The sequence below is a fragment of the Ambystoma mexicanum genome, chromosome 12 (genome assembly GCF_040938575.1).
Source record: "Ambystoma mexicanum isolate Mex_15411 chromosome 12, UKY_AmexF1_1, whole genome shotgun sequence".
Taxonomy (NCBI): Eukaryota; Metazoa; Chordata; class Amphibia; order Caudata; family Ambystomatidae; genus Ambystoma; species Ambystoma mexicanum.
The window spans coordinates 665640557-665665924 of NC_090936.1; the positions used below are offsets into that span (position 1 = coordinate 665640557).

The 25368-nt window shown below is 46.1% G+C and overlaps 1 protein-coding gene across 1 annotated transcript in view; it reads right to left on the reverse strand.

The window, feature by feature from the left end:
• The window catches only part of LAMB1 (laminin subunit beta 1), a 373674-nt gene that overhangs the window by 253367 nt on the left and 94939 nt on the right, over positions 1-25368 (reverse strand). The window contains exons 4-5 of the mRNA XM_069629156.1: positions 12202-12275; positions 2767-2955 (exon numbers count right to left, since the gene is read on the reverse strand). Coding sequence (XP_069485257.1) covers positions 2767-2955; positions 12202-12275 — 263 coding nt within the window. The remainder of the gene's footprint in view (positions 1-2766; positions 2956-12201; positions 12276-25368) is intronic.

Consider the following 25368-nt stretch of genomic DNA (forward strand, 5'->3'; position numbering starts at 1 on the left):
CCCAGCCCGGCCTGTTCCCTCCCAGTGTATGTTTCGTACACAGACTCTGCTCTCCGGGACCGTTGCGGTGCCCCAGTGCGCACCACAAGTTTTGCAGTGAGCTGCGTGATGGGCCAGGATCCAAGGCTTCAAGGGAGGACCACATCCACGAGTCACAGGAGGCCAAAGAACCCAGTGTGTGTGGAGACTTCAAGACCCAACGGTAAGGGCGAATCAATTTCTTCTAAAATGTTAAGTTTCCCATAAAGCGCCAGAGTTTGCTGACTTGTGTTGTGTGCACCATGGAAATGAGCATTCAAATATTATGCAAGTAAATCAAACATGTAGGACATAGACTATGGCAGAAATGCTTGGCGGCAGATTTGAACACACTTGGAAGAGCCACCCGACAAAATACAGGTGTTGTATATATCTCACCTTATCGTATTATCGGTAGCCAGAATGAGACTCTTAGCACTGTACCCCTGAAAGGTCTGGTATGCATTCTTTCTATACAAGATCCCTGAAGGAACTAATCTATTATGCGGTGCATACTAATCACAATAAGTAAATGTGCATTTACCATACCACACAAAATATTGTTCAACATATATGTTAAGAGGGTTTTTTCAGAAGGCGTTTTGGTGAGGGATTCTGCTGGCAAAGATTGATTGGCACTCCTCGCCATGTATGTGTTTGGCACTTACGTTACGGATAGTGTGCCTTAATACTGTCTACTACTGTTAATCAGAAGGGACACTTGTGTGCACATGCACGGTTATGTGTCTGTGCTGATTCTATTTTCTACAGCACTACACGTTGCCTTGCGACCACTTTGCAATTTGTGCTTCACTTTTGGTCCATGTCCAGGTTGTCTGGCCTCCCTGACCATCAGTTCAGCCACTGAGTTATTTGATGTGAAGCTTGAAGCAAAGCCGAGTGTTCACATTCTGTGGTGCGGGCCAACCCGGATTGGATTGAATTGTAGCGCTGTGGGTTACAGCACGGGGTGCTGCAGGTCAAGGTTAGGTCTTTGGTTGTGCAAATGTTTCCAATTTGGCCTGTTCGCCAGTTTTCCATTGAATTGCTGCATTGAGGAGATGTTTCCCGTTAATAACATTTTGGTATGCTGGGTCATTTTGTGTCGATGGGAATGGTGTGAATAATATTTCCCTGACATAAATAAATTGGTTTGGCACTTTTTTGTGATGTCTGTTTAAAATCGAATTTACAAATTGCATGAAATGACAATAAAGCGTACCTCAATTGAAGCGTGACCGAGTTGCGAACATTTCCAAAACGTTCCTCTCATTTACAATAACAGTGTACATGTTTATGGGGGCCTCGACCATCTGGCCACTTGATGTGCTATGCCACCCATTGACTACATTGTGCCACAATGAATGCTTCGTCGTAATGTGTATAGCTTTATTCCCATCTCCCTGGCATGCTGTGTTCAGGATGTTTGTTTGCATCTATGAGGTAACGAGTGCCCAGAGTATGGGATGTCCTGTGAGTGCACTGATTTCCCTATTTTGTCAACCGCGGATTCTGAAGCCTGAAAACTACAAGAAGATGCATGCAGGCTTGACATGCTGCCAAATTTGCACCAGACCTGCAGATGAACTTTACTGGTCTGCTGTTAAATCTCAGTTACCAGTTTAATGGTATCCACTACAGAATTGCTCATTTTACTATAGCCGATATGATAGCTGAGTGGGTTGAGTGCTCGCTGCTGTGATGTATGTGTGATTTGCAGGTTCGAATCCCAACAAGGCCATCTCAGCCTTTCATCTTACTGAAGTTGATAAATGAGTACCAACACAGGTTGGGTGACATTGTATGCATATTTGTTCTAAAAATAAAAAATAAAAAGCTTAAGCACAAGTGCTATACAATAACATATTTGGCCTTGGACGTCTGCTTGCATTCACAGTAATTTGACAATATGGATCTACACACACAGATATTAATGATACATATGGTGACCCATTCTTGTATGCAAAGTTATGTTATTTTATGTGTTGTAATGTAACAGACTCACAAGCCCTCCATAAGTAGCATTTTCTGTTAAGTCGTGAATTGACGCGATTCACGGATGATGGTCTGAGGGCCACTCATTTTGAGGCATAGGGTGGGCCACTTTTCTTGTCCCAGTTCGACCCTGGTTGCAGGTTGTAGTCTCATTCAGAGAAAAATATCCTAGCATTTCAGTGTTGGACGGTCCCTGTGGGTGGGACTAGATTGATATACAAACTGATATTTCTTCTCTGTACAAGGTACAGTGAGTAAAATCATGATTGCAGACCATCGTACGCCAGAGATTCCCAGAGAACAGTGTTTGCTGTCACTAGAAGGGCTCCCACAATTTTGGTAAATTAACGTCAATCTATTTCGAAGATACACAGAAATCCAAAATACCAGGGTTACTTGCAGCACTTAAAATAAGATCCTTCAGCTTTGTGTTCCCGTTGCACTACCCACAAGGCTAAGCGCAGTCAGACACTTAAATCGTACTGCAAGAAGCACTGTGGAAAGATGGCGATCCTAATTAAAAAGTAGCTTACATTTAGGTTCTATAATAACATGGGGGATTCCGACTGTACTAGTTCCGCAACATAACCTGCAGGTAAATGTGCACTGATGGATTTTTTTTAATCCGCTGGTCATTAGTGGAGGTATATAAAACCAGATTTCAGCTAAAACTACAATGCAAATCAATAGAAAATACAAACGTGTATCAAATAATGACAAACATGGCAACTAAGTAGATAATGAAATGTATACCTCTCCTTCGGTAGAAGGCTCAATATCAGAATATCTGGAATCACAGATGACGTCATCTACTTTCTTCATTGGTCCCACTGAAACACCTGGGAATGAGGACTCACAATCATATGCAAAGTATCTGTACACCTGCCATTTCTTTCCAAAATCGGATGATCTTTCGATTATCATTGCAGCAGGACGGAAAGTCTGAAAGGGAGCAAAAGTTACGTTTATTATACAACGATTTCCAAAATATAAATTCTAGTGACAGATTACATGCAGATAGTTGACATGGATTTCTAGAATCTGGCCTGGAGGGCAGGGCAGGTCTTACACCAGATTGCACCCCAGGCGGGAAGCTTCGTTGGTGCCCCCTTCGACCCCCCCATTCATCAGAATGCTCCCCTCCTCCCCCACGTCACTCCCAAACTACACAACAAAACCCCTCCTCAATATGAATAAATAATGGCTATATAAATGAAGCTCGTTTCATACATTGTAATCCCAGTACTTTACAGGTTGCTGCCAAAGTAAATGGTTCATCTGTCACCTGCTCTTAGGGAAGCAGTTTCAAACTGTCCGTACTGGCACACTGCGGTGTGACCAGCCTGCAGGGTCTGACGGCCCACTGACCACTGGCCCTGTGTTGCATCCAGGTGTTCTGTTTGTACCACCTCACATGTATTTCACAAGGGGCAATACTAGACTAACCATATGAATAATTTTCTGATAGTAGGTTATCATTCCAAGAAGTGACAGATGGAAATGAGAGGAGAACGTGGTTTTACTTTGTTTCAAGTGGCGACAACAACTCCAGGCAGCAATATCTCCCAATAGACATACCAAGCCGCTGCTCAAATGGTGAAAATTCAAAATGGCCCAGAAAACGAAGGCCCTTTGACAGCACTCAGGGTGCGGCACTAGGCAAACACACCAAAACAAGCCGGATCCCAAAATCTCCCGGAGACTGGCATATTATGTCAATGAGTATAATTTGGCTGGCTTTCAGTCTGCAACTTTAGTCTGCATGCCATGCTCGATCTCCAGGCACTTGGAATTCCCACCTCCCACTTGAGCTGGCATCCTTCATCATTGCCAACAAACTCCCAGTCGTTAATACAGGTCATACATAAAGTAAGAAATAGCCATCTTAAGACAACTGAGAATGCTAGAACGAGTGCAACTAGTTTTAAAATAGATGCGATAACAGACATGGACAACATAATGACAAACTATACAATGACGCCAACCGATTTAGCCGCTCCCATCATGCCTAGTACAAAGCTTATTAAACTTAACCCCTATACGCAAGACGATATCACCACTGCCCCTATATGCCGAGTAAACCTCATCAAAAGAATGCAAGTAAGTAGAGGTCTCACACATCACATTTTCATAGTTCGACAACATTTGCAGTTCAGTGACCTAGTACACCTAGGCACCTAAAAAGATACCGGGATTATGCATTGCCTAGTCTAATTTTCGGGCGTTTTACACGTGCATTATTTTTTTTGCAACACAGGCAGCAATTAATAATGTGGAATACTCAGTTTAGCTACCTGTGGTGGGATTACTTTTCAATAGGCGCTCTATAAGAGCAGAGGGATAATAATGATGACTTGGTGCCATACCTGCCTAACCTCCAGATTTTTCCCGGAGACTCAGGAATTTTAACAATTTCTCCAGGTCTCCGGGAAAGACCCTGGAATCTCAGGAATTTTGGTGGGGGGACATCTTTCACTGATTACTTGTTTTTGTTTTGTTATGCTTGCAGGACTGCACTGCCATGGACTCACTTCCTGAGTGTGGCGTTGTCTCTGCAGTGATGACTAACGCTTCCATCACATTGGCAAAAAGAATGCAGGTGAAGCAAAATAACGCGCGTTTGTTTTGCTTCACCTTTCATTCTTTTTTGCCGACTTTCAATGTGAACGTGCGTTTCTTTTGCTTTCTTTCTTTTTGGCCAGGTTAGGGTGGACTCAGCCCCATTAAACCACAGCCATCAGGTTTGCAGTCTGGACAACTCACCACTGGACTACATAACCTGATGAACAACTAAGGTTTCCAATTACGGTACTGCAAAATTCAGGAAAAACCTTGGTATGCATAAATCTCAGAAATTTTGATTTCAAATGTAGGCAGGCATGCTTGGTGCACTGCTCGACGTATCGTTTGTCTGGAATCCAGCGGCTGGATTCCAAGCGCTCTAATAATGGACGTCTCTACACTCATGCTACTAGTGCACTTTGACAGATTGTTTGCCTCCAATCTCTGTCAAAGTGCACTAGAGAAGTGGGAGACACACACACACACACACACACACACACACACCGGCCCAAACACTTACCTGATGTGCTGCTGCTTCATCCAAAACGTGCTCCTCTTTTCCAAATGGCGGGGGCGCCAGCCAGCCCCAATCATCAATCTATCAGTGCGTGCGCGCACATAGCCTGAGGGCACGCCGCACGTGCGGTGCGCCCATGGGCCTGGCTGGTACCAGCGGGGCCCGGGAAGAGAAAGCAACAAACAAATGTTGCTAATTTATTTGTCAATTGCTGCCCTGCCCTGCCGAAGGGCAAAAGCAGCTTGAAGCAGCAGTAATACACGGACGTGAGTGACATTCGTTGTTTGATGTGTGAGTGACAGCCTGGCTGGTGCTTGGGGCCTGGCTTGCAGGACTCAGAGCACCGCTGTGCGGCACCCCCAACAGGCTGACTGACGTCAGGCAGCCGCCTGAGCTGCCTGACACACCGGCCCTGCTGGAGGGCAGATTTTAGGAGGCCACCCTAGTTATAGTTAACAGAGAATGCAAAGGTTAGCCAGAACCCAATCAAGGTAGCAATGGAAAGCAGTCCAGGCTTATTCTCATGAGAGTGAGTGGGGTCAGGTGCCCTCAATGAGTCCACACAGTATGGCACACAATAATTCAATTCAGACAGCAAGTATACAACATAATTATTATAGACCTTTGGACACACTGAAAAATTAATATAACGGGTAGTATTATCGCAGAATAATCTATGGTACAAGTATATACATTCACCATAGGTTCATAAAGGCATTAAAAAAGTAACGTATTCAGTAAGCAAATAGGTAGATTAAATGCAATAGGTGATGGAACAAAGTCACAAGTTAATGCCCTAACTTAAGGAGTCCAAACCCTTAGAAGAACGGGACCTTATGCCCAAATGTCACAAGAGCCACAGTGTTTCTCCCCAGAGGGGAGCATGCAGGCAAGTTGAAATTCATGTGTGTTGGTGATAGAAGACATTATTCAACAATTTTACTAATGTAAGAAAATGTGTCTTATATTTCAGGTTACTCTACCCAGGTTCAATGACCAAAAGGTGAATGGAATGCAGGCAAAAAGAGACTTGTTCCCAATGTTATCCTATGGAGGACGTGGAACAGACACACTGCCTTCACTTACACCCCAGGCTGCCCTCACTCAAGATGTTCTCACCTGGCTTTTTGGATCATCTTGCAGTCACAGTGGGATCATTCTGCCGCTGTTAGTTCCAGTGAGTGGTGCCCAGGAGTTGCCCCCGACTTGAAGAATTCTCGAACCTGCAACTGCAAGATGCAACCTCTGGTGATGAAGGACTGTGGAACACTGATGCAGACCTCTTGACATTTCACAGTTTGGAGAAAGTTGAAGTTCCAGCAACAGTCTCTGCACACAGGCGACGACAGGCATCCTTGCAGTCTAAAGTCAGAGAAGCTGCTCCAGAACAGGACCCTTTTGTGGTGGAATTGCGAAATTTGGGAGAAGACAAGCTGGCAACCACCTAAGTCCTGGGCTTGAATGCAGAACGGTGACATTTCTGGTGAGCTATCCCACACCACCGGGCAGTCCAGGGACACCTCCGAAGAATCAGCAGGTCAGGATCCTTGAAGGCATGGAGACTAGTTGGTCACACAAAGCCAAGGGCTGAAGCACCGCTCAGGGTCTTCGGAGATCAGGAAGTCACAGATGAAGGGATGATGGGCTGGCTGCGCTTCGAGGGATTCTTGGCTCCAATGAGGATTAGAACAAATGGCTGCAGGAGTCTCTTCTTATCCAAAATCCAGCCTGGCAGCAAGTCCAACTCCGCCAATGGTAAAGAACTGTGCCATTCAAACAGCGAGTAGTTGTCCAATCAGGGCCAACTATTGTTTTCACTCATTCCTCACACCTAGACTCTCTGGCAACATGGATGTGGAGGGGACTAGACAGTACAACCTATGTATTGGGCCACACGCACTAGCTTTCCCAGGAAAGTCCATGACCTTATATGGCATTTCCTGACCTGGCAAGGCAGGAAGGCGGCCAAACGAAGATATGCCTAAAGCAAAAATCTTGTGCCACAGCCGTTTATTAGCCATACGTGGTAAATTAATGTGCACACTTGAAATAACACACATTGTAAAAATATATCTGCTGGCGACCAGTCAAGGCTACTCTTAGCCGAGAATGAGTGGAGTCAGTGGCCCTGCATGAGTCCACACAATAATTCCATTTAGACAGATAGGCATACAATTATTTGTACTAGGCCTTTACAAACCAAAATAAAACTAGCTGATGATATCACGCACACTACTCAAACATAAATACATTCAGTATAGGTTCTTAAAATGCATTCAAATGGCTTAATCAACACAGGAGGCAAGTACATTAAATGCAACGAAGATGGAACCAATTACTAAAGTGAATTCTCTTAACTTCAGCAGTCCAATCCCTAAGAAGAATGGCGCCTTGCGCTCAAAAGTCACAGGAGCCACAATGCTTCTCCCCAGAATGCAGCCTCTGTAGGCAAAGTCTAATGTTACTTGTGTTGGTGATTATCCAAAGATATTCAACAAGGTAGATTGTGTTCTTATCTTTCAGAAAATACTACCCAGGTTCAACGACCATAAGGCAGTAGAATGAAAGATTAGGATACAAAGGGACTGCTTCCCAATGTTATCGTATAGAGGGGATCTGGGGGGGGGGGAGGGAACCAATGCTTTGCGTTTACTTACCCCCTGTTAGCGTGTTTTACAAAAGTCCAATTTAGGTAGGACTTTAGATTACTCACACCTAGGACACAGGGCTACAACTCTTAGTATGTTGGTAACAAAAGCTGAGCAGCTAGGCTTTTCTTAGTAGGAAGAACATGGCTGTAGGTGGTAGAAAGAACTTGGAGTATGCACATAGGCCAAAGAAAAACGAACACCAAGTTATAAGAATAATAATGGTTTATTTTATATATACATTAAAGTGAAGTTAAAAGGTAAGTATTGTAACACAATAAGTAACTTTAGAAAAACCAATGCATTATTCACAGTAAGTAAACCACTTTGTAATAATTTTTAGAATGGCAGTATGCAATTCAAAAAGTAAAATACTTAATACTGTTTCAGCTAAGATAAATGAATCAAAACCAACACAAGGTAAGTAAATGCTTGGCAATAATTTCTTAGGCCTAACACTTTAAAAGTCCATCCCTAACTAACTATGGGCGTCTCAGTCAGTTTGGAGGGCAGAACAGGTAAGGAACTGCTGTAGAAAGCTCAGAGGTTCCAGAGGAAGTCTTCTGTAACAGGTAAGCAACTTCTTTGTTAGGTAAAAGTGATCCGTTGTTCCATGCACACAGTGACCGTCTCTGGAACTCGCTTTTCCTCCATCCTGTGAAGTGTCCAGAAGAGGTCTGCATAAGTGGTTTCTGCATTTCTTCGCTGACGGTGATTGCGTCTGGCAGCTGCACCTGACTGGAAGAATTCTCAAACATGTAACTCGTGTGCACCGCTCACCCGAACAAAGCCCGGAAGATCGAGCCCCCAGCAACCCCCACATTATCCACAAAGACATGTTGGGAAAAATCGTCGTCAGGGGTTTAAGTAAGCATCAGAGTGCCTGTCCACCGCCCTATTGCCTCCAATGGATAACATTGGAAACAAGTCCCTTTGACACTCCACTCCGGTCGTCGAACCTAGGTTGGGTGTTCTGCCCCTGGGTTAGTCATGGGTCTGGAAGAAAGGAGAGATCTCAGCTGTGTTCTTGTAAATTTCTGTAGAACCTTTCAATAGTTTGAAACCAACAACAACCACAAGCGTATTGCATTGTTTTTACAAGAAGAACTCTTAGCTGTGACATTTGGGCTCAAGGCCCCATTCATCTTAGGGTTTGGAATTAGGATATTGAACTTGTGACTGGTTCCCATCATTACTGCATCTGCTTTACTTACCTGCATTGCTTGGCAAAGGTATTTGATGAAGTATAACAAGTGAACATACTGGCGATTGTATAGATTTGTTTTATAGAGTATTGTGTGATATTACTAGCTAATGGTTTCATGTTTCAGTGTGTTCTAAAGTCCTGAATAAATGAAAAAAATGATAACCGACTGCCTTCATTCAATTATTGTGTAGGCCCATTATATTCCCATATCCTCACTGTCAGGCAGGATTTGGAGCAGTACCCTTTCGGTGCACTACAGCAACCTTGTCCTCCTGGCAATAGGAACCCGATGGTATAAGTCTGTACTACACAGGTTGGTAGTGTGGCCGAGCAGCCAGGCTTATCTTAAGAGGGGTCACAATGTGAGCAGTAGGGTGGTTACACAGATTCACAGTGAAAGTATCCAAATACACTCTTACATACAAGGTTTCTTGATTAAACAATTGTTAATTTATTTAACAGTCAGTTTGAATAAGCCTTCTTCAGAAGGGGTAATATAATAGCAACACACAAATACACTCCAAAATGCACACTCTCAGCTTCTCTAAATCAGCAAGTACCCATTTGGGATGGCACACCGACACTTCCTACACCCTCAGGTGACTTAAAAAGCTAGGACACTGGACATTATCACTGTTGCATTTAGAGCGATACTGTTAAGCATGTCAAAGAAAAGGGTCATTAGAATAAAACAAGAGATCACACAAATATTCTGAAGCAAGTAAGTACTTTTGAACTCCCCAATGCAGAGCAAGTAAAAACACAAAATCAGAGGAGAGAAGAGTCATTCAGTGAGCCAGGCCAGGCCAAAGTCAATTGGACAAAAGTCAAGACTCAACTGAGATCAAGTAAGGCTACACAAGAGGTACGTTTTCTCAGACTGTACAGTACCTTGGGTTAGAAGAAATGGTTCCAGCTGGCTTCTGTTCCTGTTTGGCTCTGCAGATCCTGTTCCTCAGTCGTGGGGACAAGAGGGAGGACTTCTGGGGACTCCTGCAACACGACGAGACGGTCAGCGACAGAAAAGGACAAACTTCTACTCAGCGGCAGTTTGCAGTTTCAGCTCCTCGCGTCTCAGCAAATAGCACCACTGCGGACTCTCGGATACCACTTTGGGGTTTCCTCGCATCTCGTGTCCAGGACTCTGTTGAGGTGGCTCAGGCTTGGTCAGTCTGCTTACTAGGAGTCCGCAGGGTCTTCCAGTAGCTCAGGTCTGACTTAAAGGGATGCACTCCAATCTGGTTTCCTCTCCCTGGCACTTCGGTTCATGCAGCAGCAAGGAAGTACAGCCATCTCCGAGAGGATGTCCAGACGAGTTCACTTTGAAGTTGATATGGTGCCACCAACTCAAGGGGAGAAGTCGTTCTTGCAAGGCTTCTCTAGACAAAACAAATTCAGAGCTTCAGCACAGCAGCAGGGCATCACCGAGCAAACCAACGGTCCAGGAGTTGCAGCAGGTGTCTCTTCCAAGTTCTTCTTCGGATTCCTTCATCCAGTGGTCGACTGTGCCTTCCAAGCCAAACAGCCTTGCCTTTTATGCAGGTTTCTCCCATTCATTCCAGCCTAGCCGTCAGTCACACAGCAGGGTGCCTGTCCTTGCCGGACAGCCAGCTGGCCAGCCAATCACCTTTGGGTGCATTCCTGTAACCAAGGGGATTAAGCACAGGGAGTTTCAGGCGCCTCCCTCACTTCCTGCCCCTGCCAGACATACTGTAGCCCGAGACGGGATTGTGAATCCCGCCAAAGACGAAAATAGCAAAGGGACCAAACCTAGTCTGGCATGCAGAGTATATCTCAAGAAGGACCTTTCTAGCAAGAAATGGTGAAAAAAGAAAACCAGGGCCATTTTGACAAAAATGGCACCCAAGGGTGCTTTAAAGTAGCTGTGAACGCAGCCCGCGGTACAAACTCCCAATGGTAGTTAAAAGTAAACCACTGCCACCAGCCATTAATCATAGAAAGGGTAACATAAATGCTACATGACAAACTAGACAAAGGGGATACCAAGTAACCCCTATTGTAAGATAGTTTGTGTTGGGTCTTGAAACTTACAATGCAAGTAAAGTCAATTTCACTTCATTGCTCTTGGAAACTGCAGTTTATCCAAGAGAAGGTATTTAAAACCTTTGGGAAATCTGAAAGACTTTCCTGTGTCACTGCACTGAAAGTGCTGTGTACCACAACGTAAAAAGATGATGCCTATGGAGTTTGTCAGACTCCACAACCAAAGGAAACACAGAGTCTAAAGCAGAGTAAAATACATATGAGAGTGGGAAAAGGGGTCTCACTCTCTCCAGGATAAACATTAAGAAGTCCTAGAGCCCAGCAAAAGTGCTGGGGGTTTCTAAGGTAGAGAAGAATTAGCACATTTCTGGGAATTCTCCCTAACACACTCACATTTTCCTGAGACTACGCCTGGACTGCTCATCCACCTACCCTGGGTTTTGGCAAACCACTTGGAGCTCCCCGTCTATCATAAGTAGGGTGGCCTCCTAAAGTCTGTCCACCATGGGCAGATTCTAGCAATCCATCTCAACAGGAAGCAGCAGAGCACTGTGCATGCCAATGGGATGACATAACACAAGGATGAGGGTCACAATATGTGGCATGGGCCTGTGACCACCATGCCATTGTATTCTACAAGTATCTTGCCATTTTATTTATGTCCCCAGTAAGTCCCATTACAAAGTTTATCAGGCATTTCTAACGCCGGGAGCGGCCCAATATCGCTTGGGTTGCTCTTATATTAGACCTATGAATTGCTTCAAATTTTATAAAACCCACACCACAGCCTTTACACCTCCCACACATCTGCTTAGAAAGGAAACAAAGACGCATTGTGCACAGATGTTGATTCGCCCTGCATATCTACATTGCCAAGTGCATGTTTGACAGCGTCACGCGTAGTACAAAAGCGGCTTGTTCCTGCTAAAGTACATCCAGGACAAAGGAGTTTAATGTTTAAAACCTCTATGTGCAAACTATTCTGTCTGTTTTTTTTTGTTTGGCTGTCCAGTCTCCGTTTGGGACTTTTACTGGTACATAGTGGGGATCCATTTTTCGTAACTATAAAATGCGCAAGCATTACAATGTTGGGCATACCAGAATGGTTTGAATTCCACAGGACACAGATTGCGCATAATTTCACGTTTGGTTGCTAAGCTATGGGAATGATACCCCAGGGACCCAACCAGCTGCATAGCAACAGAAAAGAAATCCCCCCACCCCCTCTTTGGAATGCTACGATTCCTTACCTTGAAGGTCATGATCAGATGAGTGAAATGGAATTCCGCCTCCAAATCCAACTGGAGGGTCACATTTTCCAAACCTGCAAAAAAAGCAGAGCCATAACTCAAGGGGTACTTTTGGAGAACACAGCAAGCATGTTCGGTGTTCACAGTAAATAACATGGCACACACTTGTTAATCCTGGCAATATCGCAATAATGTACTAATAAAAAGGCATGCAATCATTGTAAAAACCTCCATAGTTCACCAAAAGTTTGGAATGTTCAAATAATTTTTTAGTTTCAAAGAATTTTTATTTAAAAGAACTGCTGTACAGCGTGAAGGCCAAGCGTATTGCCCTTTTTGCTTCATTAACAGAACCCTGAGCGCTCACTCTTACTTAAGAACCAAATACAGCTTATCGTGGTTAGGTTGCTCAAGAAAGGAAAAGTAGTGCGGTTCATACAAGAGCCTCTGCAATGAGTGTTCAGTGGCGGAAGGAGCACATGGGGAGTAATAATGCAAGCTCTACTCCAAGGAGGACGGTTCACCCAATTAAGTAACTATTAGGTCCACATTAAGAACGACCCATCTGCAAAGGTTCTAATGATCTCAGTCTTCGGTCATAAACAAGAAACACAAATACGTCCAAGTAGTGTACCATCCAGCACACACTTTGTAAACGCCTACACTGGCTCATCCTCATCAGTTTGCTTCCAGGAATTAAAATGTACATGTGGAACTATCACCAGGAGAGGCCTACATCAGAAAGACGTGGAGAAGTGATGCAGACTGCAGGGTTTCTGCAACTCTGTAAAGTCAACAGGACTTACTTTATCAAGAGATCTTCTTGCCCATGTACCCTGCATTGGAACACTGTATTATGGTTCCACAAAGATCTTTCTGAAAGAAGAACAAGTTACTTACCAAACTGGTAACGTTCTTTCGAATGGATGTTCCTCCAACGTACTCCTCATCTATGACATGTAATGTCCACAGCTGTGCTGCTTCGGAATTATTCGGCACAGGGCACCCTTGCGTCGGGTCGATGTCCCTCGAGGGTGACATCATTGGATGTTATAAGTAGCATGCACGGCGCCTGTAGCCTCAGTTCATGTTTTTCCCACTCACAACGTGTGGCACACATGCCCAAAACACCCCATCGAATGCACTTAGCCTTGCGGGACGTAAGCTGTAAAAGGCATGGGAAATTCTTAAGAGGCGTAGGCTGGGAGGGTGATGACTAATACGTTGGAGGAACATCCAGCAGAAAGAATGTTACCAGTTTGGTAAGTAACTTGTTCTTTGAATGGATTGTGTCCTCTAATGTATTCCTCATCTATGGCAGACTCCCAAAGCAGTAACCATGATTGGAGGTGGGAAAATAATGAAGACATACCCAATTAAATGGCAGAGTAAAGCACTGCCTTACCAAAGGCAACATCCTGAGCATGGAAAGTATCCAGGGAGTAATGCTTAACAAACGTGTGTATAGAGGACCACATTGCAGCATCACATATTTTTCAACGGTACATCCCTCTGGAGGGCTGTCGAAGTAGCAATGCCCCTGGTGGCATGAGCCCGCAGACCCGCAGGAGGGTCCTTACCAGCCAACCGGTAGCATTCTGAAATAGTGAGGATAATCCACCTAGACAAGGTCTGCTTAGAAACAGCCTGTCCTAAACAGTGTCCACTATACCCCACAAAGAGCTGGTCGTCCACTCTGACTTTGGCCATTCTGGAGAGATAAAAGCTCAAGGCTCTTCTACGATCCAACCTATGGATCCGTTCCTCTTCCTTACTAGGATGAGGAGGAGGAGGAGGAGGATAGAAAGCGGGGAGTACCACCTTCTGACACAAATTAAATTCTGACCCAACCTTCGGTAGAAAGGACAAACTCTCAATACAACCCTGTCCTTGCGGAACAAAGTAAAGTGCGGCTTAGAAGAAAATGCCTGCAACTCACTCACTCTTCTAGCAGATGTAAGAAAATGGTTTTAAATGTCAACAACCGTAACGGACAAGAGTGCAAAGGTTCAAATGGAGCACGCATCTGAAATTTCAGAACCAAATTAAGGTCCCAGACCGGCACCTGAAACAGTGACGGCAGGAACACATTTGTGAGCCCTTTCAATAACTGAGTGATCAGTGGAATTTTAAAATAAGAGCATTCCTCTGAAGAGCGCTTAAAAAATGGACAGTGCTGCCAAATAACCTTTAATGGTGCCCACCTGAAGACCCCTGTGGGCCAAAGAAAGCAAGGAGGAGAGAACCTCTGGAATCGAGCACTGAAAAGGATCAACATTCTTTCAAAACTTACGTCAACGGTACAGGGACTTTGTTGCCGGCTGCCTAGCCGAAAGCAACACCTCCATCACATCATCCAGGAGGTCCCAATCCCTATAGCTCAACCTCTCAGAAACCATGCGTGAAGGTTGAGAGTCTTGACTTCTGGGTGGAAGACCTGACCTTCCTCCCACGAAAGTAGATCCTCTCTTAGGGGTAGATGCATTGGAGGACAGATGGACATGTCTAGAAGGTCCTGGTGCCACACTCTACTGGTCCATCCGGAGCAATAAGGATCATGCGGGTCACGAACCGTCGCAACCTCCTGAGAACTTGAGGAATGACGGGGAAATCAGAGGAAACGCGTGCAGTAGCGGGAAGAGTCACTCCAAAACAAATGCACCCCCTAGAGCTCCTCTTGGAGGAAATTCCCTCAAGCAATACCGTTCGCACTTCCGGGTTTGGCACTGGTCGCAAACAGATCCACTTGCGAGGTTCCCCAAAGGGTGAAGATCTCCTGAAGGACTTACTGAGCTAGCTCCCACTCGTGGGAGGCCGTGCTGTGCCTGCTCAGAGCGTCCGCCGCCATGTTCTCCTTTCCAGCTAGATGAACCGCTGATAGGGAGATTCCCTCGTGAATTGGCCAGAACCAGAGTTGCATTGCCTCCCTGCACAGAGGTAGTGACCCCTACACCACCTCTCTTGTTGAGGTAATGCATTGCCATTGTGTTGTCTATCATTACCAGGACATTCTTCCCCCGTACAGATGGCAGGAAAGCCTTCAGTGCCAGTCTGATGGCTCTCGGCTCCAAAAGATTGGTGTGAAGTCCGGACTCCGATGGAGACCAACGACCCCTGATGGACAGGTGGTTGGAATGGGTTACCCACCCTTGTCAGGGAAGCATCCGTCACTACGGTGACATCCGGCCATAGCTGCCAAAAAGGTTCTCTTTCATGAGATTTCTCTCGTCGGCCCACCACCGCAGCTCCTGCCCGAGAACTGGGAGCAATGAGTCCGTAGGGCCCACTGAAGGGGTCTCATTCACAAGCGGGCCTCTGGCACCAGAAAAATGCAGGATGTTAATGTTAAAGGACATTTGTACCGCACACTATCACCACCGGAGTGGTCCCCTGGCGCTCTGGCGGCTCTGAAAGAGTGGGGGAGGTTGGGTTAGTGTGAAGAAGCAGGAAAAGTGCAAGAGAGCAGTGATGTGCTGTTGGTGGCCTCAGCCCGGTGGGTCCGTTGGTTGGGCCTGGGGTGTTTGCAGCCGGTAGACGTCATGTACTGTTGTGCGAGTCTGTTTTTTTGTTATGTTGTTACAGTGTAGTGAAGTTTGTGCGGTTTGTTGTGCTGTAGGTTTTGGTTGTGTTGGTTTGGAATGCGAGAGGTGTATGGAGAGGGGAAATTGTTAGTGGATGCCATGATGCCATGAGGCTGAGCAACCTTAAGAATTCGAAAGCCGGAAGACTCTGGAATGTGATGAGCCCTCACCTTGGGGGGCAAGCACACCTGCACGGATGTGTCCAAAACTGCCCCCCCCCCATGTACTGGAGCGGTTGGGATGGTGTCATATGTGACTTCTTGAAGTTGAGGGAGAAGCCCAGCTTGTGAAGGGAGTGGCAGGAGAAGTTGAGATGATCCAAGGCTTGTTCAGGAGAATGCGCCCCGATCAGCCCATCGTCCAGGTAGGGGTAGACGTGAATCCCCCCCACTCCTGAGATGTGGTGCCACCACCACCATGAGCTTGGTGAAAACCCTTGGGGCGGAGATGGGCCCGAATGGCAGGACCCGAAACGGATAGTGGGATCTTCCGACTGCGAACCTGAGATATTTTCTTTGCTTGAGATGGATCGGCACATGAAAATTACCATCCTGCAGGTCCAAGGACACCAACTAATCCTGAAGTTGGAAGGCCTGGAGGATCTGAGAAAGAATGACCATCTTGAACTTGTCCTCGCAAGTCCAAGATGGGTCTCAGTCCTCTGTCCTTCCTGGGTATCAAAAAATAAGGGGAATACCAACCACTGGTTCTATAGCACCTTTCTCCAGCAGGGCTAAAATCTCCTGCACAAGGAGCCGATCCGGAACCTTCAAAGAGTGTTTCCCCGGTGGATTTGTCGTGGGGCTGTTGGAGAAAAGGGAGGCAGCAACCGTGGGCTATTGTATCCAGAGCCCACGCATCTGAAGTAATGGCTCACTATTCTTCGAGATGGTGCGACAGCCTGCTCTCCACCGGAGAACAATGAGATCTGGCCTCAGAGCGGTTTAGCAGCAGAAGTCCCTGATGGCAAAGAGGCAGCTTCCTGAGTGGCTTTGGCACCTACCTTGTCCACCACTAGTGAACCTACACTGCCCCCCTTTGACTGGCCATCACTTTCGCCTTTCCAAATGAGGAGTAATAGCGAAAGGAACGACCCCGAACGACCCCTTCGTTGCTGTCCCCTATGACGAAAAGGCTGAGGTTGTCGGACAGCTGCACCCAAAGATTTGGCAGATGCCTTGGAGGTCCGTGTTATGGAGAATTCTCAAAAACTTGCCAATTCCCTTCACCTTAGAGACGCCCAGCAACTTTGCTGGATTTTGAGGACTTCTTTTTTTACCTGGAGAGAGTGTGAGCCTTTTCCCCACTCATGTATTTTGATATGTGTTTTACCTCTGTGTTTTCTTTGGTTATGGAGTCTAAACAACTCCATAGGCATCATCTTTTCATTTGTGTCACACAGCACCCTCAGTGCAGTGACACAGGGAAACCTTTTCAGGCTTTTCTCTGGGATAAACTAATGTTTCCCAGAGTAAGTAAAGTGAAATTGACTTTACTAGTCATTTAAATTCCTAGACCCAGCAGACCCTATCTTACAATAGAGTGGTGGATGGGTTACTTAGTATCACCTATGTCTAGATACTCATGTAGCAGTCAAATGCTACCTTTCCTCTTAGACTGGCTGGTGGCAGTGGTTTTACAACAAACTAGCATGATTTTTCCCGACCGCAAACTATTCGTAGCTCCTCCGGTAACATTAAAACGTGGGAGCCATGTTTTTCAAGATGGCGTCTGAGCCCCCTTTGTTTAAACGGATCCGGTCTTTTTTCACCATTTCTTTTTGGAAAGGTCCTTCTAGAGTTTGTCTCTGTGTGCCAAACCAGGTTTGGTCCCTTTGTTCATTCACCTTTAGAGGGCTTCAGGAGTGTCTGGGGTGGGCAGGAATTGAGGGAGGTGCATGAAACTCCCTGTGCTTAGTCTCCTAAGAGACCCAAATGCACTCTGTGGTGATGGGCTGGCTAACTGTCCAACAAGGACAGCCACCCTGCTGGGTGAGTGACAGCTAGGCTGGAATTCATGGGAGAGAACTGAATAAAAGGTGAGTCTCTTGGCTTGGAAGGCAGAGTCGACTACTGGAACGAAAGAACCGAAGACGAGCTTGAAGAGGACGACTGCTGCAACTCCTGGACGGTTGGTTTGCCCGGTGAAGCCCTGCTGCAGTCACCTCGACGAGATTGCCCCTGCAAGACGACTTCTCCCTTTGAGTTGGTGGGACCCATCAACTCAACAGTAGGCCACCTGCACACCCTATCTCTGAGCTGGTTGCATTTTTCTGAGAGTGCTGCAGGAAACCATATAACCAGGGAGAGGGACACCAGTTTGTGTGCTTCACTTACAGCCACTGAAATTGAAGTTTGCCAGTTGCAAGCTTTTGACTGTTCAAGTGCAGTGCAGGAGTCCCCCGATGTCCTCCCTCTTGTCCCCATGACTGAGGCCCAGGAACAGCAAGATCTACAGGAACAGAAGTCATCAGCTGCCTCTTTTTCTTCATTGTAAGGTACTGTGAAATCAGACTGAGTGTACTTACCTCTCGCAGTGAAAGTGCTTGCAACTTTTGCAACTCACAGGCCTAATCAGCTTGTGACGCAACCTATGATTCTTCTTGCTACAAACTAATTCCAAGAACTTGTGCAGAGACATTTCCGTTTAACTACCAGAACTGCTTTATCCCATACAAGACTTTAGCCCATTGACTTTGACCTAGCCTATTGAATTGACTCTTCTGGTGAACTCAGTATTTACACTGTCTAGGAATAATTGTAACCTTTTTATGTTCTAATAACATTTGCCTTTTACTCCTCTTGAAAAAGTATTCTGAATGCCAACAGTAAGATATTCATGTCCCCAGGACCCTTGTTACTAAAGTTAACTGTGATTATAGGTTGTGTCTGTGGGCCATCGCCAAAGGGTTTTATCTGATTCAGAAACAGTATTGAAGTATATTTGTGTGTTTTTATATCATTGCCTCTTTCGATTGAATGTTTTATAATTGAATGGTTAATAAATTAATAAGTATTTAACCAAGAAACCTCGAGTGTGAGAGTCTCTTTGAACACCTGTGATAGTAGACCACTGTGTAACATCATTACTGCTCACATTTCTCCTCTTGGGATAAGCCTGGCTGCTCAACACGCTACCAAAACCACTCTCCTCAACTAGCAAGTGGAGGACTGCCTCCTCCACTTCTGCCACGTATATTGTAATATAACACAAATGTAATATAACTATACTGCAACCTGTATATATATTGCTAATGACCATGTAACTAGGTAACTAAGCTTTGTACTGTAACAAGTGCCACAATGTCCTCGGACTGTTGTGCGCTATATAAATACGTATAAAACAAAACAAACTGTGGTACAGACTTATACCAAAGGTTGGTTTGCTTACACCTGTAGTCATAGTTGTGTGTAGGGTACTGCATACAAACTGACTAACAGTCTCCAACTTCTCAAGGCTCTCGTCAGCCTGATTGCCAAAAAGATGCGACCCATCAAAGGGCATGTTGAGAAGACAGGGCTGCACATCGGGTGCAAAACCAGACTTCCGCAACCACGCAAATCTGCGCCTCATGGTGCTCGTAGCCATGGACCTTGCAACCCTATCCGCAATGTCCAACCTGGACTGAAGGGATTCACACATGGCATCCCTGCCATCTTGCACAATAGCTAGAAAGCCACCCCTTTCCTCCCATTCGGGAATATGCTCATCCACAACCGAAATACAATTCCACAGAGGGTGTGAAAATTTTGCCAAGGCACAGGTGGAGTTGGCCGAGTTCAGCGCCATACTCCCAGCACAAAATACCTTGCACGCCCATCCATGCGCTTGTTTTCCCTATCAAGAGGGACGGTAGGGTACCCTGCCTACTTCGAGGTGGCCATAGCCGCCTGAACGACCAAACTCTCAGGAGTAGGGTGTATGGACAAGTAGCTGGGGTCGCTACTGGATGGGCGGTATTTCTTTGACAACAACTTGTTAACTGCTGGAATAGACTCCGGGGCATTTCAAGTAGCAACTACCCTTTTTTGCAAAGCCACATGAAATGGCAACACTGGGTCAGTGGATGGACCCTGATCCAAGATGTCTGTAAGGTCATCCTGATCATAATCAACCGGAGGCCTGGACCAACCCAGGTACTCTACAACGCTCACATCAGTCTCTGATAAGAAGATTCGGCATGATCACCAGGCTCGGGCCTACCAAACTCCATCTCAGGAGACGTGTCTAGGCCACTGGCTTTATGTAAGGATTGGCACAGATCCTCAATCCGACTTTCCTCGGAAATGAGACATTCCAGGGCACCAGGCATCCCATAGGGAAGACCAAAGGGTACATCCTCCTCCTCAGACCTCTCTTCATCTTCAAAAATATTCTGGAGGGACTGAAAGAACTCCTTCCTAGGGAGAGGAGTACACCTCTTAACAGGGACAGGCTTCACAGACTTAGAAATAGCCTTCCTTGGAGGTTCAACACCCACAGGGGCTTCCACCAGTAAATTCTGCCCAGTAGGTGCTGATGGTGTCGACAGCTCCGACGGCGTCAACAATGGCGCCAAAGGCTTCGAAGGTCTGACCAAGGGTAAGGACCCGACAGACTCACTCGATGGACACAGCGCCGATGGTGTTGACACCTTTTTCGACAACTTCACAGGCTTCGACGGTTTCCTTGGAGACGAAGACCACGACCTGGACCTGGCACGTCTCTGGCGATCCCCTGATGCCTTGTCCGAACGGGACCTCGAAGGCTCCCGATGTTCATCTCACCAACTACCCGGGCCCGAGGGCGCACGAGAATCGGTCTGAGACCGTTCCTTGCCGGCTTCAACAGAAGGCACGGATGGAACTGTACCGTGAAATTGGAAAATCTGTAACATTTGCTCCCGAAAAGACTCCCATTCTTCAGGGGTAGAGGTTTTAGTGGGACAGGCCACTTTCTTCAGGTAGTTGTCATTTGACGAGGACAGGGAAGGCGAACGGTGACGCCGCTTCTGGGACCGCCTCAACGAAGAGGAAGAGTGGCACGAACCACTCCGGGATCTAGATCTCCTGGAATTTTTCCCACGAGGAGTGTCACCTCTCGACTCATCAGTTGATAGGCCAATAGACTTCGATTTACGGGGTTTGGAAACATGGCCTACCTTCAATTTCCCCTTACGCTCCCGCAAGGCATTGGCAGTCAACGACAGGCACTTGGAACAGTCGTTTGCGGTGTGGTCCTCGCCCAGGCACCACAAGTAGATATGATGCAGGTCCGTGATGGACATCTTGGACCCGCAGTCCTGACACTTCTTGAAGCCAGACTGCGGGGTTGTCGGGGTGAAAGAAGACGACATAATCTCACGATATGAAGTAGAAGACACAAGGCGCGCAGAGTTCTTGAAGCAAACACGTTTGCAGAAAAAACGGAACTGAGGCCAGGGGCTCTGTGCGTGCTACTTATAACAGCCAATGACGTCACCCTCGACGGAGGCTCTCAAGGGATATCAGCCCGACGCCATCGATGTAAGGGCACCCTCTGCCGAAAATAAATTCTGAAGCAGCACAGCTGTAGACATTACAAGCCATAGATGAGGAATACGTTGCAGGACAATCCATTTGAAGCATGTCATTGACAGATAAAATGGATTTCTAGAAACTGATCTGGTCGACAGATTTTAGGAGGCCAACCCTAGTTAGAAGAACAAGGAGCTCGAAGAGGTCAACCAAAACCCAATCAAGGCACATGGCTGAGCAATCAAGGCTTAGTCTCAGGAGAGCGTTAAGTGGGGCTACGGGCCCTCAAGAGTCCACACAATATAATACAATAGTTAAGTTTAAACAGTTATAAATAAATATAGTTATTTACTTAGGCCTTAGAACACAATGACAAATTAAACTAGAAGTTAGTGATATTACACAATAGTCTAAAATACAAATCTATTCAATCACATGTTCACTTAATATACTTCCATCAAAAACTCAACCAAACAATGCAGGTAAGTAATGCACATGCAGTATTATGATGGGAACCAGTCGCAAGTACAATATCATAACTTTAGAAGTCCAAACCCAAAGATGAATCGGCCCTTTTGTCCAAACGTCACAGCGTCCAACAGAATGTTTCTCATTAGGCATGTATTCTCTTTACAAAGGATGCAATGGGCTTGTGGCAGTGCTTACTTTCAAAATAATTAAAAGTTCAATACCAATTTACCCAAGGATGGGTAAGTTCTCTACTTTCTTTCAGACCCAGGGCTAACCCAGGGGGCAAGATATCTAAACCAGGTTCCGACGACCAAAGGGTAGTGGAGGGGAGACACGGGACCAAGGGACTTGCTCCCAATGATATCCTATTGAAGGTGGTTGGTGGATAGGTACCCCCCCTCACTCAGTTTTTCCCAGATGTTATGGATCATCTGGGGGTCGGTGGGGGCTTGATCTTCTGCCCTTTGTTCTGGTGAGGGGTGCCCAGGAGTTGCAGGTTCAACGATTCTTCCAGTCGGGTCGAACTGAAAGATGCAATCCCTGTTGGCACAGAAATGCAAAATCTAAAGATGCAGGCCTTCCTAGGATACTTCACAGAATGGAGGAAGGCGAGTTCCATTGACGATCGCCACTAGCAGGCGGAGGTGCCTTTCCATTCGCGGTCACAGCAGCTGCTCCAGGACAAGTTCCCTTGAAGATCTGAATCTGGATTTCAGGGAGAAGGGGACTTGTGGCACAAGCTGGTGACCACCAAAGTTCCAAGCTTGAAAGCAGAATGGTGACGGTTCTGGAGAGGTAGCCCACAAGAGAGCTGGTCAGTCCACAGGGCAGTCCAGGGAGACTTGTGAAGGCTTTAAAGGGTTGGATCCTCATGAAGCCGTTAGGACTCCTTAGTCCTAATAGTCAAAAGGTTGTAGCACCGCTCAAGGTCTTTAGAGCTCAGGCAGAAGAGCAGGGCTTCACCGGGCCAGATACAAAGTGATGCTGGGCAACTTCAGATTTCATCTTCGGGTCATCAACAGTCTGCTCTTCTTCCAGGGCAGTGGTCTTTAAACTTCATTATGCCAAGCCCCACTTGTGGAAAACGTTTTTTAAGACAGTGCCCCCACCCCCATCAGAGTCATTGAGTTCAATGGATGAGAGATGAACAAATCTTTCAAGAGACCACCTACTCATGGTCAGACATGCAGCTCAGAGTAGGGAGTGTGGCAGGGAGTATGGCAAGAAACCAAGTGCCGACACTCACCTCAAATGCTCAAGTCAATGAGAAAGTTGGGTCTCCAAATGAGAAAGTTGAGAAGTCTCAAAATGAGAAGAGTTGGTTATGTGGTGGGAGGGTTGAGGCGGAAGCGACTCTGTTAATCCCTTCTGAATCAAACTTTCTCCTTACACAGTCTCTCCCAATTTTAACTCTCTGCTGTTGTCGCTCTTTTCTTCACCTGTTCAGTCTCCCATCTTACTCTATGGGCTGGACTGCCACTCTCTTGTTCTCTCACCTTAGCAATTGTAATAGATTTGTCATTATCTCCTTAAATTCAGTCTCTCGTTGCTCCTCTGTACAGACTTCCCACTCAATGCGCCTCCACTTCTGTCTCTTATTTAGCCCTGCAGCTGTTTGGTCTGCTGACACTCTAAACTTCACTCTGTCCATTATCTCCCTATCGTTCTTGAAGCGTCTTCTTGTTAGGGAGAATTCTCAGAAATGTGCTAATTCCCTTCTACCTTAGAGAACCCCAGCTTTTTCTGCTGGACTTTAGGAATTTTAATTTCTAACCTGGAGAGAGCGAGAACTTTTTCCCACTCAAGTATTATGTGATTTGGACCCTGTGTTTCTTTTGACTTTGGAGTCTGAAACGCCATAAGCATCATCTTTCCATTGTGACACACAGCACCTTCACTGCAGTGACACAGGGAAGTCTCTTAGATTTCGCAAACGTTTAAATACCTTCTCTTGGTGAAACTACTGTTGCCAAGAGCAGTGAAATGAAATCGACTTACATTTTGTAACTTTCTAGACCAGCACACACTATATATTACGATAGGGTGCTGGAGGGGTTACTTTGTATCCCCTTTGTCTAGTTTCTCATGTAACATTTTTATGTTACCCTTTCTACAATTAATGGCTGGTGGCAGTGGTTTACTTTTTCCTACCATTGTGTATTTTTACCGCATGCTGCAATTGCAGCTTCAGTAAGACATCCATGGGTGCCCTTTGTCAAAATGGCCCAATCTTTTTTCACCATTTCTTGTTTGTAAGGTCCTTCTTGAGATTTACTCTCCGCACCAAACCAGGTTTGGTCCCTTTCTTCATCTTGTCTTTCGCAGGATTCACTGGTGAAGCCCGCCTCTGGCTCCAGCGTGTGACAGCGGCAGGGTGTGCGAGTTGCCCAAAACTCCGTGCTCAATCCCCTTGTTACAGGAATGCACCCAAGGTGATTGGCTGGCTGGCTGTCCTCTGAGAACAGCCACCCTGCTGTGTGATCGACAGCTAGGCTGCGTATGAATGGGAGAAACATGCATAAAAGGCAAGGCTTTTTTTCTTGGAAGGCAGAGTCGACCACTGGACGAAGGAATCCGGAGAAGAACTTGGAAGAGACGCTTGCTGCAACTCCTGGACCATTGGTTTGCCCAGTGAAACCCTGCTGCTTTGCTCAAGCTCCGAATTCGCTTCGACTAGAGAAGCCCTGCAATGTACGACTTCTCCCGTTGGGTTGGTGGGACCAATCAACCTCAAAGTTAACTCATCTGGACATCGTCTCGGAGCTGGCTGTACTTCCCTTGCTGCTGCAGGAACTGATTTGCCAGGGATAGGAACACCAGATCGAGTGCATCGCTTTAAGTCAGACCTGAGCTCCAGGAAGATCCTCCAGACTCCCATGAAGCAGGATTTATACCAAGCCTGGGCCACCTCAACAGTTCTGGGCCCCAGATGCAAGGAAAGTCCATTAAGGTATCTGAGAACTGCAGTGGTGCTGTTTGCGAGAGCAGCGAGGAGCTGAACCCGCGGAGCTGAACCCGCGAAGTGCCGCTAATCTGAAGTTGGCCATTGCTGCCGACGACCTTCTCTTCATAGTGCAGGAGTACCCAGATGTCCTCCCTCTTGTCCCCACGACTGAGGCCCAGGAACATAGGATCTGCAGGCCTACACAGGAACAGCAGTTTTCTTCTAACCAAAAGGTACTGTAAAACTAAGAGGACTTACCTATTGTCGTGTAGCCTTGCTAGCTCTCAGTTGAGACTGGTCTTGTTTGCATTTGCAGAGTTGCTTGCAGCTTTACCCCTCACAAGCCTCCCAGCTTGTGATACTACAGGGATTTCTTTTTATACAAAAACTTCTAAAACATTGTGCAATCATTTTTACCTACCTGCAAGAAGTGCTTTAGCTCACCTAGAGTTTTGCTCAACTAACATTGGCAGTCCTGGCTCCCTGAAAGACTTACCTCTGACTGTGTGCTTTGCCTTTACCCCAGGAAAGGGTTAATTTACTTTGCATTGGAGGGTTCAAAAAAGTACTTACCTGCTTAAGAATATTTGTTAACCATTGTTTTATCCCATCATGTCCTTATTTAACACAAACTCAGTATTGCTCTAAATGTACCAGTGATATATTAATGTCCACA